Source organism: Rhincodon typus, chromosome 1 (genome assembly GCF_021869965.1).
Source record: "Rhincodon typus isolate 14 chromosome 1, sRhiTyp1.1, whole genome shotgun sequence".
NCBI lineage: Eukaryota > Metazoa > Chordata > Chondrichthyes > Orectolobiformes > Rhincodontidae > Rhincodon > Rhincodon typus.
In genome coordinates, this window is record NC_063332.1 from 32,823,254 (window position 1) to 32,845,142 (window position 21,889).

The 21,889-nt window shown below is 41.1% G+C and overlaps 1 protein-coding gene across 1 annotated transcript in view; it reads right to left on the reverse strand.

The window, feature by feature from the left end:
* The window catches only part of LOC109911673 (methyl-CpG-binding domain protein 2-like), a 59,183-nt gene that overhangs the window by 32,041 nt on the left and 5,253 nt on the right, over positions 1 to 21,889 (reverse strand). The window contains exon 2 of the mRNA XM_048603995.1: positions 5,400 to 5,559. Coding sequence (XP_048459952.1) covers positions 5,400 to 5,559 — 160 coding nt within the window. The remainder of the gene's footprint in view (positions 1 to 5,399; positions 5,560 to 21,889) is intronic.

The window sequence follows — 21,889 nt, forward strand, 5'->3', positions numbered from 1 at the left end:
GCTGTGCTCCTCCAGTTCCACACTGTGTTATCTCTGCAGCTTCTAAGGTTTTCTTTGGACTTCCAATCAAGGAACCAGTGTTCCACATTGCAGGACAAGACAACAATGTACTTATGCAAAACTGACCAAGGTCCTTCATCTTCTTGCATCCTGGAAGCCACAGTGCTTTTGGAGTCTTTGATGAATCATTGCAATGAATTGTTATTTTTTAAAATTCATTCATGGAATTTGGATGTTACTGGGAAGCTTAGCATTTATCACCTTTCCCAATTGTCCTTGTATACAACTGAATGGCTGGTTAAGCCATTTCTGATGCAATTTAAGAGTCAGATACATTGCTTGGGTTCTAGAGTCCCACTAGGTCACACTGGATAATGACAGATTTCCTTTCCTAAATGACATTAGTGAGGCAGAATTATTTTTAATGACAGTCTGATACTTCTGTGTTTACCATTACCAATAACAGGTTTCTTTCCCACTTGAATGAGGTCATAGATTCAGACCATTCATTGCAAACTTGAAACAGGCCAGAAAATGGTGAAGCTCCAGACCCCTAAATTTGCTGAATTTTGAGAAATTAGTCTACAAGTCAATTGAGAAGCACTTTTCTATCAGGGAGTACCCTGATTCAGGAGCTTTGTGGAGCTGAAGTTGGTTCTTTATATAAACACTACATAGAAAGGAACCTACAGAAATTGGATCAAAATAGCTCACAGGCCAGATGCTGGACCAGATGCCACTTCACAACCACATCAGGTAGGTGGTGTGACAGTACTGTGCCTTTAACAGTGATGCGTTCTGTCCTGTTTCTCTTAGTGTCACAATATCCCCCTCAGACAGGCAGTTGGTAAACAGCTTTTGAGTTCTCCCTGGGCGTTTTCTTTTTTAAAAAAAAAAAACGAGACAAAGGAATCATGAAATTCTAACAGGACTGGACAGGGTAGGTGCAAGGAGGATATTCCCAATGGTGGGTGTGTCCACAACCAAGGGTCACGGTAGGAGGATTCGGGATAGACGATTTAAGATGGAGATGAGGAAACATTTCTTCACCCAAAGAGTGGTGAGCCTGTGGAATTAATTACCACAGGAAGTAGTTGATGCCAAAACATTGAATGTATTCAACAAGTGACTAGATATAGCACTTGGGGCAAATGCGATCAAAGGTGGAGGGGATCAAAGGTTCAGGGGGAGGCAATAGTCTAGTGGTATTTATTGCTGGACTGTTAATCCACAGACTCAGATAAACTTCTGGGGACCCAGGTTCGAATCCCGCCATGGCAGACGGTTGAATCTGAATTCAAAAAAAAAATCTGGAATTAATAATCTAATAATGACCATGAACCCACTGCTGATTGTTGCAAAAACCCATCTGGTTCCTTTAGGGACATCCTTACCTGGTCTGGCCTACTTGTGACTCCAGACCCACAGCAATGTGCTTGACTCTGAAGACTGCTCTATGGGCAATTAGGGATGGGCAATAAATGCTACCTGGTCAGTGATGCCCTCATCCTGTGAATGAATAAAGAAAAAAAAGGTTACGGGGAGAAAGCAGGATTAGGCTACTGAGTTGGACGATCAGCCATGATTGCGAAGAATGGTGGAGCAGGCTCAAAGGGCCGAACGGACTCCTCCTGCTGCTATCTTCTATGTTTTAGGTTTCTATGAGTGGGCAGGGTCAGGGCTCTCAGGCCCAGGAAGGCTTTTAGTTTTACTTTCAGTTAGTGGAAGTTTTTTTTCTGCTGGTTGCTGAAAGCTAAAAGCTCAAATTCTCTGCTTCAAATGTCTTAGACAGCAAGGCTTCTTAAAAATAAAAAGGGGCAGATTGTTTCTTTCTTCTGGACTGAAGACAGGCGGCATAACCATTTTGCTGAATTGCATTTTGCCAAACTGTGTTTTTACGGATTGCTGCCTATATCGGAAGAGTTGATGATTAGTGGTTAAATAATATTAAATAATATCTTCTTGGGTATTTCAATAGAATAAAGTTATGCCAGTTCTAGTTTATTGTGTTTTAACTGTGTTGTAAGAATAGAGTGTGTTTTGGTTAAAGTCTAGTGGTGAACCAACTGAATCACATCTGGAACACAGCACAAGGCAACAATGCACTCATTCTTTATTCTGCTGAATCATATAACGTCAAATACTGTGGATCGTGGAAAACTAACAAACTCAGAGAATGCTGGAGAAACTCAGCAGGCCTGGCAGCATCTGTGGGGAGAAAACAGTTAATGTTGAATCTGGTATAACGCTTCTTCCAGAATGATTTTCCAAATCACAGATGGTGCCTGCACAGATCCTGAGGCACTCCTGGCGTCAGCTGACTTCTAGAGGAGGATTAAGTGCTACCTTTGGCATTGACAAACTTCGGACTTTTAGAAAAGAATAAAAACACACGAAAATGTTGGGTCTTCTTGAAGGTGCAGACCCCTCCAAAAAACCTGTCAGGCAATGACAGACTATAACAAATTCACCTGCCTTGCAATCTAATACCTGAACCAAGTTTGTGCTCAAGTACTTTAAGGAACTGTTAATGATTAACCAGTTTTTTTGATCATTAATGGGGCTCAGTAACAAAGGGCTGAATTATCGCTCCTGGGTTAAGAGCGCAGAGGTGGGGCAATTCCCAACTCCACAAACCTTACTCAAGACCAAAAGCCCCAGATAGCCAGATTTTCAAATTGGGACAAGTACGCATGGGAGTCTAACACACCACTACCAGAAAGTGTGCAAAAGCAGCTAAAGAGACTGGGTTCATGCACATTTATACATATGTTGTTTCTTATTAACAATCCCAAACAGAACATGGTCTCTCCAAAAAAGTCAATTTTCATCACCTAGCGGTGTCTCTTGATCTATCCAAAAGCATACCCTACCTCTCCATAAACGTCTTGATTGATCTAGTGTACAAGTCACGTTTTGGTCATCCCGTGACCGAAAAATGGACCTGACTGAAGGCAGTTACTTTTTAACATGTGCAGCTTCTTCAGTAGTCCACGGATGTGCAAATTGCAACCCATCCCCCGCTCTTTACCCTATCCAACACCCCAGCTCCGCAGCAAATCGCTCAAGTACTTATACACTTAATGGTAAGGTCTTGGGGAGTGATGCTGAACAAAGACCTTGGACTGCAGGTTCATAGTTCCTTGAAAATAGAGTCGCAGGTAGACAGGGTGGTGAAGAAGGTGCTCGTATGCTTGCATTTACTGGTCAGTGCATTGGAGTATAGGAGTTGGGAGGTCATGTTGCGGCTCTACAGGACATTGGTTAGGACATTTTTGGAATACTGCATTCAATCCTGGTCTCCCTGCAACAGGAAAGATATTGTGAAACTTGAAAGGGTTCTGAAAAGATTTACAAGGATCTTGCCTGTGTTAGAGGGTTTGAGCTATAGTGAGAGGCTGAATTGATTGGGGCTATTTTCCCTGCAGCATCAGAGGCTGAGGGGTGACCTTACAGAAGTTTATAAAATCATGAGGGGCATGGACTGGATGAATAGTCAAGGTCTTTTTCCCCAGGGTAAGGGAGTCCAAAACTAGAGGTTATAGGTTTCAGGTGACAGGGGAAAGATTTAAAAGGGACCCAAGGGGCAACTTTTTCCAGGCAGAGGCTGGTGCGTGTATAGAATGAACGGCCAGAGGTGGTGGTAGAGACTGGTACAATTACAGCATTTAAAAAGCATCTGAATGTGTATATGAACAGGAAGGTTCTGGAGAGATATGGGCCAAATGCTGGTAAACAAGACTAAATTAATTTAGGATATCTGGTCAGCATGGACAAATTGAAATAAAGGGTCTGTGGCTGTGCTGTACATCTCTATGAACTCTAAGTGCTGGAATCAGGGACATCCGTTTTCTGGCCTTCAACATTGTTTTGGTTAAGCTGGAGACACCCCTCTGCCATGGTGAAAATTACGGCCAAAGTCTTTAACAGAGTTGAGATTCTTCCTGCTCAGTTGCAGACAGCATTGCATGCAAATCCCTCAAAAATAAGGTCTAAAATAGCATCGGGCACATGTCAACACCAAAGGTGCAAATACTATTTCTGCAATTCTGCATATCTGCAAAGCAGGGCACTGACAAGCTACATGCTACTTTCTAACCAAAGCCTCAGAAGCCACTAGAGAATTGGTCTGAAGGCACACTACACCGGTAAATGAGCTATCCACATCATAAATTCTGCTTGTGGGAATTTCTCTGCTGCTTGTTTACAAAATATCACACTGATGGATTTCTTTAACACACGAGGCTAACCAAAAATCAGGGAAAATATCATCACAGGCAGTTGTGAAACAAGAGAGGAGGAGGAGTTCTGGACAGGACCTGTCCCAGTGGATCCTATCTAAACAGGTTCTAATTGCTAACGTAGACATGTATTCTAAAAATTGTAAACAATAAACCAGAGATCATGCCATCAGGAGACAGGACAAGTTTCAAGCTTACATCCAATTGCTGTTTTCCAACCAATGGGAAAATAAAAATCAAAATTTTCAATTCAAAAACCCAACTATAATTAAAAGAAAACACAAAAGGGCTAGATACAACTGTCACGCTTGGGAAACAGAAATTACATTTTCAAAGTAAAAGACAATGGCACAAATTAGTGAAAACACTATTAAAAACCATAATTGACAAAACTTAATATACTTAAACTGAAATTGGATTTAAATTTTGACACAATAATGTCAATATTGTCTCTGTATTGTTCCTCATGCTTTAAATTAATTTCTATAAAAAGTGCAATTACTGCACAGATTCTGCGTCCCTGCAGAGGCAAAAAAATAATTTCCTGGTGCATTCTCCACAATAAAGCCTCAACCAGAGTTAACTTCCCAATCAATCAGCACCCCTTTGTCATGCAGTATAAATTGGTGCTCCCTTCAAAATTTGCCAACTTTTTTTTAAGCAATGCAAAAGCTAAGTTACCTAGTCTGCATTCCCTCCTCTCCTTCCCTCAATTTTTGGCACAAGATTTCTGGAGCAATTAGGGATAGGCAATTGACGCTGGTTTAACCAGCAATGCCCACATTCCACGAATCCATTTGAAAAAAATCTCAGACATTGCACTCATTTCCGAGTTGAAACCATTAATAAGCAAAATATATGGAGACTTCTGCTTAATTGGATACTGGGAGGAGACTTAAAAAACGTTCAAGTTGAACTTTAATTTTAAAATCCCCCTTATGGAAAAATATTTGGTCTCTGCACATCACCTTCACTTTTGATTTGGTAAACAATAAGTACTTACCTTGAAAGGAAATGGAAGACTCTAATCTGCAGTCACCACTCCACGGTACAAGATGCAATGGGTGCCCAAAAGATAACATTCATAAAAATATGTAGCGCTATTAAAACATCATATCTGAAACACACCCTGAACAGAATTCTGAAAGGATGCAATACCTTTGCTTGATTTATGGCTTCGTTCCGAAGACGCTGTTTATTCCTCTGTAATTTGTTAGGCATCATCGTCCCGGTTCGAAAGTCAAAGCTATTGAGATCGATACTGTTTCCGAGATAGCGAGCCAGCTGAGGCTTACTCCTGAACTTCTTACCACTTGGGCTGAAAGGTGGAAGAAAATGTAAAAAAAGAAAAGCTGGTCTAGTACCAGTTGATAATACATGCCATTATTGTGGCCCAACAATACACACTAGGACTTAAATCAAGACAAAGTGTACGAGATAGAATATATGTATACAACATATATTTCACATATATATCACTTGGGATCCAGGGGAGCTAGCCAAATGAATGCAAAATTGGCTTGAACAGAGGGTGGTGGTAGAGGATTGCTTTTAAGAGGGCTCTTATTGTGCAGAGGTAAAGTCCCTACCCCAGGACTAACAGGCCCGGGTTCAAGTCTCACCTACTCCAGAGGTTGTAACAAAATGTCTCAACAGGTTGATGAGACAAAAAAAAAAGGGCTGCTTTTCAGACTGCAGGCCTGTGATCAGCTGTGTGCTCCAAGGATCGGGGCTGGGTCCTCTGCTTTTCATCATTTGAATAAATGATTTGAATGTGAACATGGGAGGTACGGTTAGCAAGTTTGCAGATAACACCAAAATAGGTGATGTAGTAGACAGTGAAGAAGGTTAGCTCAGAATACAACAGGACCTTGATCAGATGGGCCAATGGGCCGAAGAGTGGCAGATGGAGTTTAATTTAGATCAACGTGAAGTGTTGCACTTTGGTAAGGCAAATCAGGGCAGGACTTATATACTTAATGGTAGGGCCCCAGGGAGTGTGGCCAAACAAAGACGTAGGAGTGCAGGTGCATAGTTCCTTGAAAGTAGAGTCACAGGTGGGTGGTGAAGGCAGCGTTTGGCACACTTGCCTTCATTGGTCAGAATATTGCGTTTAGAAGTTGGGATGTCATGTTGCGGCTGCACAGGACATTGGTGAGGCCACTTTTAGAATACTGCGTACGATTCTGGTCGTACTTCTATAGGAAGATGTTGCTAAATTTGAGAGGGTGCAGAAAAGATTTACAAGGTGGTTGCCCAGTTGGTTTAAGTTATAGGGAGAGGTGTATAGGTTGGGGCTTTTGCCCCTGGAGCATTGGCAGCTAAGGTGTGGCTTTATAGAGGTTTATAAAATCATAAGGGGCATGGATACAGTGAACTGTCACGGTCTTTTCCCAGGTAGGGGAGTCCAAACTAGAGGACATAGGTCTAAGGTGAGAGGGGAAAGATTTAAAAAGACTCTGAGGCGTAACTTTTTCATACAGAGGGTGGTGCGCACATGGAATAAGCTACCAGAGGAACTGCAGGAGGCTGGTACAATAACATAATTTAAAAGGCATCCGAATGGGTTTATGAACAGGAAGTGTTTAGAGTGACATGGGTCAAATGCTGGCCAATGGGACTAAGTCAGATTAGGATGTCTAGTGGCACAGATGAGTTGGACCAAAGGGTCTGTGGGATAGAATGTGTTTTTGTTCCATACAATGATTAGGTCAGCATCAATTTTTCACTCCAGGAAATCCAAGATGAAAGCTTTTTCTTTGAGCAATGGAGTTACAGCTAAAAATTAATACATAAATGCCATTATCACAGATACTTGGCATGGTTGGGCCTCCAATGTTTGTTTCCAAGAGTGTGATAAAATGATTGTTTAGAGAAAGGAGTTTGTGACAGCCAGCAACAGCTTTGCAATTGGTAGAATCAGCATCAATCGCATCAGTAAGAACGCCAGTAAAGCTAATGAAAGCATACATCACAGTACAGTGAACAAGCACTAATACATAGATCCCAATCTAGTTCAGAGAAGAACATTTTCCCATTGTATTTTCAATTCCCCATTCTCAATTTCATCCTATAGTTAGTACACAGTGCTGCTACTGAGTGTAGGTGATGGGGGGAGTGGATGCTTGTGGATGTAGTGCCAATCAAGCGGGCTGCTTTGTCCTGTAAGGTGTCACGCTTCTTGAGTGTTTTTGGAGCTGCACCCATCCAGGCAAGAGGGGCGTATTCCATCACACTCCTGATTTGTGCCTTGTAGATGGTAGACAGGCTTTGGGGAGTCAACAGGTGAGTTACTCACCACAGTATTCCTAGCTTCTGACCTGCTCTTGTAGCCAATGTGTTTATGTGGCGTGTTCACATACAGCGGACTTCAAGAGGCAGTATGGTCCACCCCTGCTCCTATTTCTTAGGTGCTTACATAAAATAAAATGTAACTTTTTGTTCAAATTCCCTAATACAAATTGCATTGAACGAATGAGTACAAGTAAATTCTCAGTGCTAGACGAAAGTTATCGGGCTATAATTATGATCTGGCACATCATCAAAAATTCATTTACACCTGAATGCACCAGATTTAACATTTTCTGGCATGTTTACTTGGTAACAACTTGCCCTTACATGGATTTCAATGTTGAGTCTATTGCTTTATACCATGCCTGCCAGTTTGTAAAGGACCAGGATAACACAGACAGCAATTTCCTGATTTAGAAACTGTTTTACTAGTTTCAAATAGTTCTCAAATATACATTACGCAAAAAAAGTTAATATTCTTGAAATACTGTTGAAAATCTTATAAATTAAAGATAACATCAGATCCAAATGTAGTTAGAATTCTTTAGAATTAATTAGAATTATTCACATGCAATATTTCCTACACCTGGATTTGCAAGATACCACACACATAACATCAATTAACTTACCCTATCAAGCAACCTCACCCAGGATCTCATAACACTGTGCTACTGAATCACTAGTGCATATTGAATCATACTTTCCAACAGCATGGGCACACTCAAGCTGTCCTGTTTAGTGGTTCAGAGACTACACTGTCCTCTCAATTCCACCCCACTTCCATTCTTGTGTAATTTTCACAAAACAGCTGCACGAGCTGACCTCAAACCCAGGATCCAGGTGTACAGTCGTACTTCCATCCTAACCTCACTCCAACCAAAACACTGTCTACGTTGAAATGGACGTTCTTCTTGCTAGACTCTATCCTACACAAACTATAGAACTCTGCATCCAAAATTTCTTTCACTTTTATCATTGACCCCCAGCTTATTTGTCGATGAACTGACTTAAAAAAGCAGGATATGATTTATGAATTGCTCCATAACCTTAACAAAACACACATTCCAGCTGTCCCCACCACTGAAACAGTATTATTACCTATTCTTCACGCCCCGCTCCATTCTCTGGAGTACAGACCCAAACCATCTTGACCCAGTTAGAATCTGAAAGTGGTTATAGTCATTCCACCATCTAAGGAGTAATTCATCTAGTATCACTCCATTGCCTTGCCTTTTAGCCCTGCGTTTGTGTGGCTTTTCAGAGAATGATCTCATCTTCTTAGGAAAGCCTCAGTTGAACATCCTTCCACCATAGCTTTCGGATCCCAACCAGTTGCTGCATGAAAATTTCGAGTTTCTCAACTACCTTCAGTCTGTGCCTTCTACTTCTCTATTCTTCTATCAATGGGACATTTCTCCTCATCTACTCCATCCAGATTCCTCATGATAGCAAATAGCTTTATCAAATCTCCTCTAAACCTCCCCTTCTGCAAGGAATTTCTCTAATTTTTCTTAGTAATTAGTTTTTCATTCATGGACCCACCCTGGTGAATCTTGTCTGCATCAAAGGTCATATCAGATTATATGGTAAATATGAAGTAACTAGGCCAAGTGTAAGGGAGGAAGAGGTGAGACTGGCAAACCAAAGCACAAAGGCTACCATCACTGCAAAGGGGGTGCTGGGGAACGAAGGACAGATGGACGGAAGAGCGGGAAGGAAGGAAATAAAGAAAAGACAGACAGAAAAAAAAGCAGAAGAATGAATGAATTTGATTGAGGACGAGATCATCAATAAGAAAATATTGGGGACAGTACGAGGAGGGAATCAAAAATGGGGAAAAAAAAGGAAATCAATTGGTTTGTTTTCAAAGAAAAAACAGGATGTGGATAAGATAAGAGGGAACTAGTCCTGTGATGCATGCTGGATTGAAGATATGAAATTACTAGCAAGCATATTCATAGCCCAATTTCTTGGTAAAGGTACACCCTGCAACATTACAGCAAGCTAATGACAGGCCAGTGACTGCTTTGCAGAGTACTGAGATTTTCTACTTTTTTTAGAAATTATCATGACAAGACCAAAACTACAAACAGCACACAGTACCAATCAAACAGATGAGTCACTCTGGAACGTAAAGGTCAGCAGTTGACATTGCAGTATGGGATACATTCAAAAGAAATATTGGAAATAATGAAAGCTCCCTGGAGAACTAAGTCCAGTTTTCCTATTTACGAGGGTCATGACAGGTCATTACCCAACTCGTACATTTTTTCCTACATGAAGCTCAGGGACTTCAAAAAAAAGGAAAGACTTGCTTCTTTTATAAAAGATCTGAATTCCATTTGCCCCAAGTGTTAAGTTGTAGAGTGAAAAACAATGGAACAGTGGCAGTACAGCCAGACATTGCCTTAGTGAGAAGGAACACTTCTAGATGGGGAGAAGCATTAAGCAGCATTTCACAATCGGGGGAATAATACCACGCAGTTAGAATGGCAGGAAGTCATAGTCAAGCATTTCAGAAACTTGATAACCACAATGCTGAAAAAGTACGGTAATTGGTACTGTACATGCTCCAAAGAGATTGCTTAGAGCACAGGGCATGTAATCCTAGCGTTCTGGGATAGGGAACAGTCCATTAAATATTTGTGACTCAGAGTTCCACAGAATTCCCTCATCATGTACCACACCTCACCCTGACGTATGGCAAATTGCTGCTATGGTACCGTGGCCAGAGATCACTGGAGTTACGACACCATGACTCACCAGTGATTCACCCAGCAGTTAGACAGTGTGCAACAGCTCTTTTATCAAGAATACATACACAGTATGTGCAGAATTATAGGGTGCTGAAATACAGACGATGATGTACATCAGGCTGTCAAGGCTGGCTCACTTTGTACAAATGTGATTTCTGGGTGGTTCATTTAAGTAAGATGCAAGAAAACAGACTTCTAGAGGTGATACAAAACAGTAATTTAGTACAGGGTATCTCAGATCAAAGTGCAAGATTGATGGTTGAGCTGGTAGGAGATCAGCAACATGTTGGATTTAGTTATGACCTTGAAATCTGTTACTTTTTTTTTGTTAGTGCACATTTTAACTTTGCAGCTAGCACAATTGTAGGAGCAGCATTATCTAGCACATTTAATGTAAGAAATGTCAAATGACACTTCACTGCCACTGCCCTGCTTTTTCCATAGCCCTGCTTGTTTATTTTTCAGATAATGATCAAATTCACTTTCAAAGCCATCTGTCTCCACTACACTCTTCTGATCTACTCTGTTCAGATCCCTCATTATTTTGAATACCTCAATCAAATTTCCTATCAATCTTCTATTCTCTCAAGAAAATGGTTGCAACTTCTCCAATCTTTCCACATAACTGAAGCTCCTTATCCCTGGAAGCACTCAAGAATCTTTTCTGCATCCTCTCCAACAATTTCACATCTTTCTTAAAATGCACAGTCCAGAACTATATGCAATACTCTAGACGAGGCCAAACTGGTGTTTACAAAAGTCAGTTTTTTGTAGGCAGCTGCATCTTTGCCAGAGCAGCACTAAGAAGTGAAAGAAGGATGAATAAGAGTTTTGACACCCAATAAGGTTTTGCAGAGATGGGCAACTTTGCTGGAGTAGCAAGAGACCTTAGTGATTGATAGGCATAAAGTGTAAATTCAATTCTGAATCAAATAAAACACTAAGGTTTCTGAGTCCGGCTTAACTTGACCATATGATCTGGGAGGCATGGACAGTGAGTGACAAAGGCTTGGACTTTACACTGGGGATATTGAACAAGGGCTTTGGATTTCTGAACAGTTGGAGAAAGCCACATTGAGCCAAAGAAGCAGTCTGACAATAAAGTGGATTCAAGGGAAATAGAAATGCTGGTGCAGGATATTAACCCCATAGTTACAGAAGGGTATAACTTGTGACAAGACCACATTTCAACATTAGACCCCAGCAGCAGGAGAAGTAGAACTGTGGGGTTTGTTCGGCAAAAGCACCGTTTGAAGAGTTAAGCTTTAAGGAGACTTCTGAAAGTGCAAGAAGTTATAAGATTTTGAAAGAAAATTTAAAAACTGAAATCCAAAATGCAGCAGCAAGAGGCTAAAAAGTTTGTCTCCCAATTGTAATCCAGGGTGAAGAAAGGATTGGAAAGTGTAGAGAAACAAGAAAGGTGGTAACAAGAAATTTGGGCCACAGTAGAATGCAAAGAGGGCAAGGAAAGAGAACGATTCAACGCCAAGGGCTAAGATTTGCAAATCAATGTACTGGGAAATTCGGAGCCAGTGAAAGTGAGCTGGATATTAAATTTTAAGCTTAGCATCAGATTATGTCATTTACAAACTATCAGCATGAGCTGCAGACTGCATCTAGGAAGGGATTACAATTTTTGTCAGAACTGGACAAGATAGATCCAGTCCAGCCTCTGCTGTAAGATTATCTGCTCATCAACAGCTGGGCATCAGTCACTGTTGAGCTGAAAGCCAAACTGGCTCACCTCCGACTAGATACAAAAGACAATGCAATATACCTGAGAGAAGGAATCAAATGCGGTAGTGGAGAGGTTAAGACGGGTATCAAATGCAAGCGTAGAAAAACTGAGGTCTTGTTTTCAGAAAATGCTAACAAAAATGAGAGTACACGAAATTGGAGGTAAACTATTGGGTAAATAGGAAATTGGTTTGGAGATGAAAGAGATACTAATTGGCAGGATGTGACTAGCGGTATCCTGTAGGAATCTATACTAGGGCTGCAGCCGTTCATGATAGATGTGAATGGCTTGCATGTAGGATTACAAAGCTGTGCATCTAACTTTACAGTAGACACTAATAAGGTAACTCTCAATTAGTATAGATGGAAACAGGAAGCTGCAAGGGAAGAATATTGGATTAAATGAATGGACAGAAATATGGCAGATACAGTTTAATGCAGGAAAGTAAGTGCTCATCCACTTTGGACCCAAGAAAGATAGATCAAAGTACTTTCTAAATAGTGAGGGGCTAGGAAATGTGAATGAGCAAAGAGTAGGGATACAAGAACAGAAATCAGTAAAAGTAAGAAGTACAAAACTGATTCAAAAAATCTTTATTCTGCATATGTACTGTCCTGCTTTGTGACATGTGGAAGATATGTTTAAAACACACCTATATGTTTTTTATTTCACTAGTGTTCAAAGCCACATGCTGGAGGAAAATATTAAGAAAGCTCATAAAATGAACATAAAAGGTACAACATGTAATTTGGTCATTTTGGAGATATTCTTTCCCTCAATCCCATCTTTTTTCTCTCTTACTCTGGTAATTGCTGTTACTAATTAAGCGTTAAAAACTAATTTAAAAAATGGCAGATCTGAATTATCTCGAGAGCGCTAGAATTCAAAAGTGTCAACATTCAGTTACTAATAAAAGCAAATACTGCGGATGCTAGAGATCTGAAACAAACACAATGCTGGAGAAACTCAACAGATCTGAAAGTATCTCTGGAGAGACAAATAGAGTTACCGTTTTGAGAAACTCAGCAGGTCTAGCACCATCTGTGGAAAGAAAGTAGAATTAACATGTTGAGCCCAGAGATCCTTCTTTAGAACTGAGTTGATGTTACCAGACATGCAGTTTCTCCAGAAATTTCTCTTTTTGCTTCAGATCTTTAGCATCCACAGTTCTCTGTTTTATTTTAACATTTTGAGTCCAGTGTGACTTTTCTTCAGAATCTGAAGAGAACAGAAAATAAGTCATACTGGACTTGAAACACTGTTTCTCTGTCAACAGATGCTGCCAGACCTACTGAAGATCAGTTACTGTTGCCCAAACCTCTGATAAAGCCCAGCCTGGAAAAGGACATTTAGCTCCAAGCACTGCACCTCCTGAAGGATGTATGTCTTTTGGAATGGGTGCTATGGAGGCTTTCCAGAATCAGAATTGGGCTAAAAGGGTTATAAGTGAAGGTTGAATAGATAAGACTTTTTATTCCTTTGAACACAGAAGATCAAAAGGTGACCTAGTTGTGGTGTTTAAGATAATCCGATTACGTCAAGCATTTCTGCCAGGGTAGACCAGCAGATCACAAGATGTAGGAGCAGAAGTAGGCCATTCAACCCATAGAGTCTGCATTGCCATTCAATGAGGTCATGTCGGATCTGACAATGATCAAATCTGCTTTTCTGCCTTTTCACTATGACCCTTGATTCCCTTACCAATTAAAGATCAGTCTATCTGTCTCAGCCTTGAAGATACTTAATGACCCAGCCTCAATAGCCCTCTGTGGTAAAGAATTCCAGATTCACTACCCTCAAAGACAAAATAGCTCCTCATCTCTTTCTTAAATATGTGAACCCTTATTCTGAGATTATGCCCGCTGGTCCTAGGTTCTCCAACAAGGGAAAGCAACCTCTTCACATCTACTCTGTCAAGTCCCCCAAGAAACCTTGCATGTTTCAATATGGTGCCTTCTCATTCTTCTAAATTCCAATGAGTACAACCTACTCAACTTTGCCTCATAATACAATCTCTCCATTCCCGGTATCAAACTCATGAACCTTCTCTTGGGCTGCCTAGAATGCCAGTATGTCTTTCTTTAGATAAAGCCCAAAACTGTTCGCAGTATTGCACCTGTGGTCTGGCAAATGCCTTGTACAGTTTTAGCAAAAGTTCCCACACTTTTATTCTCTAATCTGTTTGAAACAAAGGCCAACATTCCCTGTGCCTTCCCTATTACCTGCTGAACTTGTATGCCAGCTTTTTGAGATTCATGGTCAAGGATTTCTACATTACTCTGTTCTATAGCTTTCTGCAGTATTGTTTCATTTAAATAATATTCACTTTTCTATTCTTCCTGTCAAAGTGCATAATTTCATATTTTCCCACATTATATTCTATTTGGCAAGTTTTTGCCTACAGTCTGCCTGTATCCCTCCACAGCCTCGGTGTCATCTCACTACTTTCCTTCCCACATATTTTTCTGTCATCTGCAAATTTGTCTGTAGTACATTCACTTTCATCATCCATGTTATTAATATATGTTGTAAGTAACAGTAATCGCTGGGCCACTTTACTAGTTACAGGTTGCCATCCTGAAAATGCTATCCTTATCACAACTGTCTTCTATTAGTTAGCCAATCCACTACATCCAACGCCATGGGCTATCCTATTAAGTAGCCTAACATGAGGCACTTCATCGAACATCTTCCACTGCTTCCCCTTTATCCTGCTTGTTACCTCCTCAAAGAATTCTAGTTAATTTGTCAGGTATGATATCCCTTTCACGAAACTCTGATTACAGAGCTCTAACATTTTCCCAATAACCTGCTTTTTCGTCTGCCTGCCTTTTGTTTTAAAATGAAAGTGTTACACTGGAAGACCAGCAATCCTCTGAAACTTTTCCAAGGATTCCCAGAATGTTACTACCAATGTATCCAATATCTTTGTAGCTACGTCCTTTAATACCCTGGGATGCACACTATCGGGCCCATGCAATTTATTGGTCTTTCGTCCATTTGTTACCCCAACACTTTTCCTCTAGTGATAGCCATTGTACTTATTTTCTCCCCTCTTTTTGCCCCTTGATTATTTAATAATTTTGGAATGCTCTCAATTTCTTTTACTATGAAGGTTGATGCAAAGTATTGATTCAAATAGTCTGCCATTTCCTGGTTGCCCGTTCTTACTTCACCAGTCTCATTCTCTAAGAGGCCACATTCACTTTGGCTTCTCTCTTCTTTACATATTTAAAAGAAGTTCTTGCTGTTCATCTTGATAGTACTTACAAGTTTAAATTGATATTTATTTTCTCTCTTTTTTTGATCATCTTCAGCTGGTTTTTAAATATTCTTAATCTTCTGTCCGCTATTATTTTTTGCCACACTGTATGATTTTTATTTGAGTTTGTTGCTATCCTTAACTTCTCTGATTAAGGATTGGTGACTTATCCCCTTCTTAAAATCCTAAGGAATATATCTGCTGTCAGCTATGAACTATTTTCTTAAACGTCTGCCATTGTTCCTCAGCCATCTTTGCAGCTACACTCCTTGCCCAGTCCACCCCAGCCAGCTCTGCCCTCATTCCTCTGTAACTAAGCTTTTTAAGCTTAGCATAGAACATAAGACATAACAGCGCAGTAAAGGCCCTTCGGCCCTCGATGTTGCACCGACCTGTGAAACCAACCTGAAGCCCAACTAACCTACACTATTCCATTATCATCCATATGTTTAACCAAAGACCATTTAAATGCCCTTAAAGTTGGTGAGTCTACTACTGTTGCAGGCAGGGCATTCCACGCCCTTACTACTCTCTGAGTAAAGAACCTACCTCTGACATCTGTCCTATATCTATCACCCCTCAATTTAAAACTATGTCCCCTCATGCTAGCCATCACCATCCGAGGAAAAAGGCTCTCGCTGTCCACCCTATCTAATCATCTTGTATGTCTCTATTAAGTCACCTCTTAACCTTCTTCTCTCTAAAGAAAACAGCCTCAAGACCCTCAGCCCTTCCTCATAAGACCTTCCCTCCATACCAGGCAACATCCTGGTAAATCTCCTCTGCACCCTTTCCAATGCTTCCACATCCTTCCTATAATGCGGTGACCAGAACTGTACGCAATACTCCAAGTACGGCCGCACCAGAGTTTTGTACAGCTGCAACATGACCTCATAGCTCCGAAACTCAATCCCTCTACCAATAAAACCTAACACACCGTACGCCTTCTTAACAACCCTATCAACCTGGGTGGCAACTTTCAGGGATCTATGCACACGGACACCGAGATCTCTCTGCTCCATCCACACTACCAAGAATCTTACCATTAGCCCAGTACTCTGTATTCCTGTTACTCCTTTCAAAGTGAATCACCTCACACTTTTCCCCATTAAACTCCATTTGCCACCTCTCAGCCCAGCTTTGCAGCTTATCTATGTTCCTCTGTAACCTGCAACATCCTTCCGCACTATCCACAACTCCACCGACTTTGGTGTCATCCGCAAATTTACTAACCCATCCTTCTACGCCCTCATCCAGGTCATTCATAAAAATGACAAACAGCAGTGGCCCCAAAACAGATCCTTGCAGTACACCACTAGTAACACAACTCCAGGAAGAACATTTCCCATCAACCACCACCCTCTGTCTTCTTACAGCTAGCCAATTTCTGATCCAAACCGCTAAATCACCCTCAATCCCATGCCTCCGTATTTTCTGCAATAGCCTACCGTGGGGAACCTTATCAAACATAAGAACTAGGAGCAGGAGTAGGCCGTCTGACCCTTCAAGCCTGCTCCGCCATTCAATAAGATCATGGCTGATCTTTTCGTGGACTCAGATCCACTTACCCGCGTTCTCACCGTATCCCTTAATTCCTTTATTGTTCAAAAAAAATCTACCTTATCTTTAAAAACGTTTACTGAAGTAGTGTCAACTACTTCACTGGGCAAGGAATTCCATAGATTAACAACCCTCTGGGTGAAGAAGTTCCTTCTCAATTCAGTCCTAAATCTGCTCCCTCTAATCTTGAGGCTATGCCCTCTTGTCCTAGCTTCACCTGCCAGTGGAAACATCCTCTCTACTTCTATCTTATCTATTCCCTTCATAATTTTATATGTGTCTATAAGATCCCCCCTCAATCTTCTGAATTCCAATTAATATAATCCCAATCTACTCAGTCTCTCCTCATAAGCCAACCCCCTCAACTCCGGAATCAACCTAGTGAACCTCCTTTGCACCCCCTCCAGTGCCAGCACATCCTTTCTCAAGTAAGGAGACCAAAACTGCACACAGTACTCCAGGTGTGGCCTCACCAGCACCTTGTACAGCTGCAACATAACCTCTCTGCTTTTAATCTCAATCCCTTTAGCAATGAAGGACAAAATTCCATTTGCCTTCCTAATTACTTGTTGTACCTGCAGACCTACCTTCTGTGATTCATGCACAAGGACACCCAGTTCCCTCTGCATAGCAGCATGCTGCAACAAACACTTTACTGAAATCCATATACACCACATCAATCGCTTTACCCTCATCCACCTGTTTGGTCACCTTCTCAAAGAACTCAGTAAGGTTTGTGAGGCACGACCTACCCTTCACAAAACCGTGTTGACTATCCCTAATCAAATTATTCCTTTCTAGATGATTATAAATCCTATCTCTTATAATCCTTTCCAACACTTTACCCACAAGCGAAGTAAGGCTCACTGGTCTATAATTACCAGGGTTGTCTCTACTCCCCTTCTTGAACAAGGGGACAACATTTGCTATCCTCCAGTCTTCTGGCACTATTCCTGAAGACAATGACGACATAAAGATCAAAGCCAAAGGCTCTGCAATCTCCTCCCTAGCTTCCCAGAGAATCCTAGGATAATCCCATCCGGCCCAGGGGACTTATCTATTTTCACACTTTCCAGCATTGCTAATACCTCCTCCTTATGAACCTCAATCCCGTCTAGTCTAATAACCTGTATCTCAGTATTCTCCTCGACAACAATGTCTTTTTCCTGTGTGAATACTGACAAAAAATATTCATTTAGTGCCTCTCCTATCTCTTCGGACTCCACGCACAAATTCCCACTACAGAACTTGACTGGCCCTAATCTTACTCTAGTCATTCTTTTATTCCTGACATACCTATATAAAGCTTTAGGGTTTTCCTTGATCCTACCTGCTAAAGACTTCTCATGTCCCCTCCTGGCTCTTCTTAGCTCTCTCTTTAGGTCCTTCCTGGCTAAATTGTAACTCTCAAGCGCCCTAACTGAGCCTTCACGCCTCATCTTTACATAAGCCTCCTTCTTCCTCTTGACAAGAGATTCAACTTCTTTAGTAAACCATGGTTCCCTCGCTCGACCACTTCCTCCCTGCCTTACAGGTACATACTTATCAAGGACACGCAGTAGCTGTTCCTTGAACAAGCTCCACATTTCAATTGTGCCCAGCCCCTGCAGTTTCCTTCTCCATCCTATGCATCCTAAATCTTGCCTAATCACCTCATAATTGCCTTTCCCCCAGCTATAACTCTTGCACTGCGGTATATACCTATCCCTTTCCATCGCTGAAGTAAATGTAACCGAATTGTGGTCACTATCACCAAAGTACATAATTGTTTCCGAGCCAGGTTCGATCATCTCAAAGTTAATGCTAAAGTCTAACATATTATGGTCACTGTTTTCTCAGGGATCTTTCACAGTCTCATTATCTCCTAATTTATTCTACGTCTCATCATACATGTTAGGAGGCCCAAAAACTACTCCTATCAGTCTCCTCTTCCCTTTTTATTTCTTAACTCCAGCCTATTGATTCTATGCCTTCCGATTCAACATAATTTCTTGCGATAGTACTTATTTCATCCCATACCATTAATGCTACCCCACCACCCTTTCCTTCCCGTCTGTTCCTTTGAAAAGTCACAAACTCCTGAATATTTAGTTCCTAGCTTTGATCTCCTTGAAACCTTGTCTCCATGATGGCTTTAACATCATACCTATTAACCTGTATTTGTTTTGTTAATTCATTTAATCACTTATAGGGTAGTACTTTGCCTCTAAGTGAGAAGGCATTGAAATCAATGCCAACTATAGGATGGCACAACAACCTTAGCTGACAGTGCAGGAGATCATTGAGGGAATGCTGCACTGATATGGAGGTGCTGTTTATTGAATGAAACACTGAACCAAGTCCTTCTGTCTCAGATGGACACAGAAGATCCCGTGGAAATATTTCAAAGTAAAAATTAGGCTAATATTTATTCTTCTATCAACTGCATTTAAAAAAAAAAGAGATAATCTGGTCACACACACACTGCTGTTTCAGGAGCCTACTGTACCCAAATTGGCTATTACATTTCCGGTATTTCAATGTATACGTGACACTGTGGTCATGTTACTGGAATAGCAATCGAGAGGCCTGAACTAATGGTCTATAGATATGACCAATACTCGGGAGCAGAAGGTAGCTATTCAGCCCATTGAGTCTTCTCCACCACTCAATTAAATAATGGCTGATCTGACGTTCCTTAACTCCACTTTCCTGCTTTGTCCCTATAACCTTCAACTCCCTGGCTAATTAAAAATGTCTATCTCAGCCCTGAATATACTTGACACCCCAGCCCTGACATCCCTCTGTGGTCCACAGATTCACAGAGAGAAGAAATTCTTTCTCATCTCTGTATTTATTCTGCAATGACCTTCTTTGTTTCCACTTGTGGGAGGGTCTCGGACCAATCTTCCCACATCTGCCACGTCAAGCACCTAAGAAACTTGTATGTTCCAATAAGGTCGCCTCTCATTCCAATGAATACAGGCCAAACCCAATCAACCTTTCCTCATACAACAGTGTCTGTATACCTGGGATCAGCCTAGTGAACTTTCTTTTACTGCCTCCAATGCCAGTTTATAATTCCTTAAAGGATATGGCTTAAAATCCCACCACATTAGCTGAGAATTTTAAACGTAATCAATTAGGTAAAAGGTAGATTTAAAATTGAAACTACCAGACGGTCACAAGAAATCATTTGTTTCACTTATGTCCTTTAGAGAATGAAATCTGCGATCTTTTCTGGTTCAACCTATATGACAATGGATCCTCAGCAATGTACATTACACTCTGGAATGTTTCAGTTAGTTATTACATCATTCCAAACCCATCCCATGACCAATAAAGTGGGATGGCAGTGGTGTAATGGAAATAACCCTAGACTATTAATTACTTAGGGAAAGAAATCTGCCATCCCTACTTAGATTGGCCTACATGTGATTCTAGATCCACAGCAACGTGGTCAACTTAACTGTCCTCTAAGCAATTAGGGATGGACAATAAATGCTGGCCTGGCCAGTGCACCCACATCCTATGAATGAATAAAAAAATGACTTCAATAGGGATCAAGCGCAAGGTCTTGGCCTTCACCCAATGCCTGTTGGCATGCTTTTTTATTTACGGGTTAGATGCAACTATGCAATGATAACCTATTCCCAAAACTATCCGCAGCGTAACCAACATCGTAATCCTTGGCAAGATTTTGCGACAAAAAGTGCATCTTGCTATCGGTATTGACAAGCTACTTTATCTATGGTACATTGAGCTGGTGATTATGGTCTGTGCAGGAAGATTCCCTAAAGCAGGTGAACTTAATATTAATAATGTTTGCATCTAATGAAAGTAAAGTATGGGGTCAAAGGATTTGTACAGTCTGTAACAGTTATGAGAAAAGTCTATTTGCAATTAACTGTCAGTGGGGAAAATTCAACATGTTCCCTTCAAGCAAGTCATCGAAATGGTGTCGCTGAATTAAGTGTCAGCTAACTGTGAAATCCTTAGAATGGTCACTATCTCTCAGTCCTCTTTCCTGATAGCCAGTCTCCATTGCCAGCACGCTGTAGCTGCAGGATGCATTATCTGCAAGATCCACCGCATACTTTCAACAACACTTCTCAAAGCTATGACCTCTACTACTAGATGGGCAAGGGCAGCAAACACTTGGAAACACCAACACTAAGTTCTCATTTAAATCTATTGTCACCTTGTCAATTGTTCTGAGGAAGGGTCACCAGACCTAAAACTTTAACTGTTTTCTCCTTCACAGATGCTGCCAGACCTGCTGAGCTTTCCAGCAAACTTTGTTTTTGTCACCTTGTCGTGGATGTGTATCATCCACCGTTCACTAATCATCACAGGTTCAAACCCGAAACCTAACTGCACAGTGAAGGACCTTGGACCATGTCTGCACATGATCATTTCTCAAGGACAACCTTCAGTGAATAAATGTTGAACTTAATAAAAATGCCTATGTTTCAAGGAATATTTGAAAATAAACTCTCTCTCTCAGTTATCTGAAACAATAATTACCTTTGTAATCCTTCCCCAGTACCTGCACTGATTGTTTTCCTTCTACTTTACCAATACAACTAGGAATCTCATTCAGTATAAAGGTCTTAATGCCTACTCCACACCCTAAACTTGTTGAGGAGATAAAATCACGCTCACCTCAAGTGCCTGAACCAACAATAGGCCCCACAACAAAATCTCAAGCCCCCTTACTTGTAGCAATAAGCTGCATAGCACCTAAAGTAACACAGCGTTCTGCTGAACCTGTATTAACACCACTGCTCTCACAGCAAAATGCTACACAGCACAGTACCCTCAGTAACATGCCTCAGCCGCTATACAGAGTGACATTCCCTCACTGCCACACACAGTAATATCAGTCATCCACTGTATCTGCAGTAATGTTTCCCCTCACTGTACCTGTTGTAATATTCTCCACCTCTGTTGTAGAATACTGCCTGCACACCCACAGTAAAATATTTCAGTATTCCTCTCCACCGGTGCTTTCTCACTCACTCTAGCCCCCTTTACTCACTCCCCCCAACCCTCTTTACTC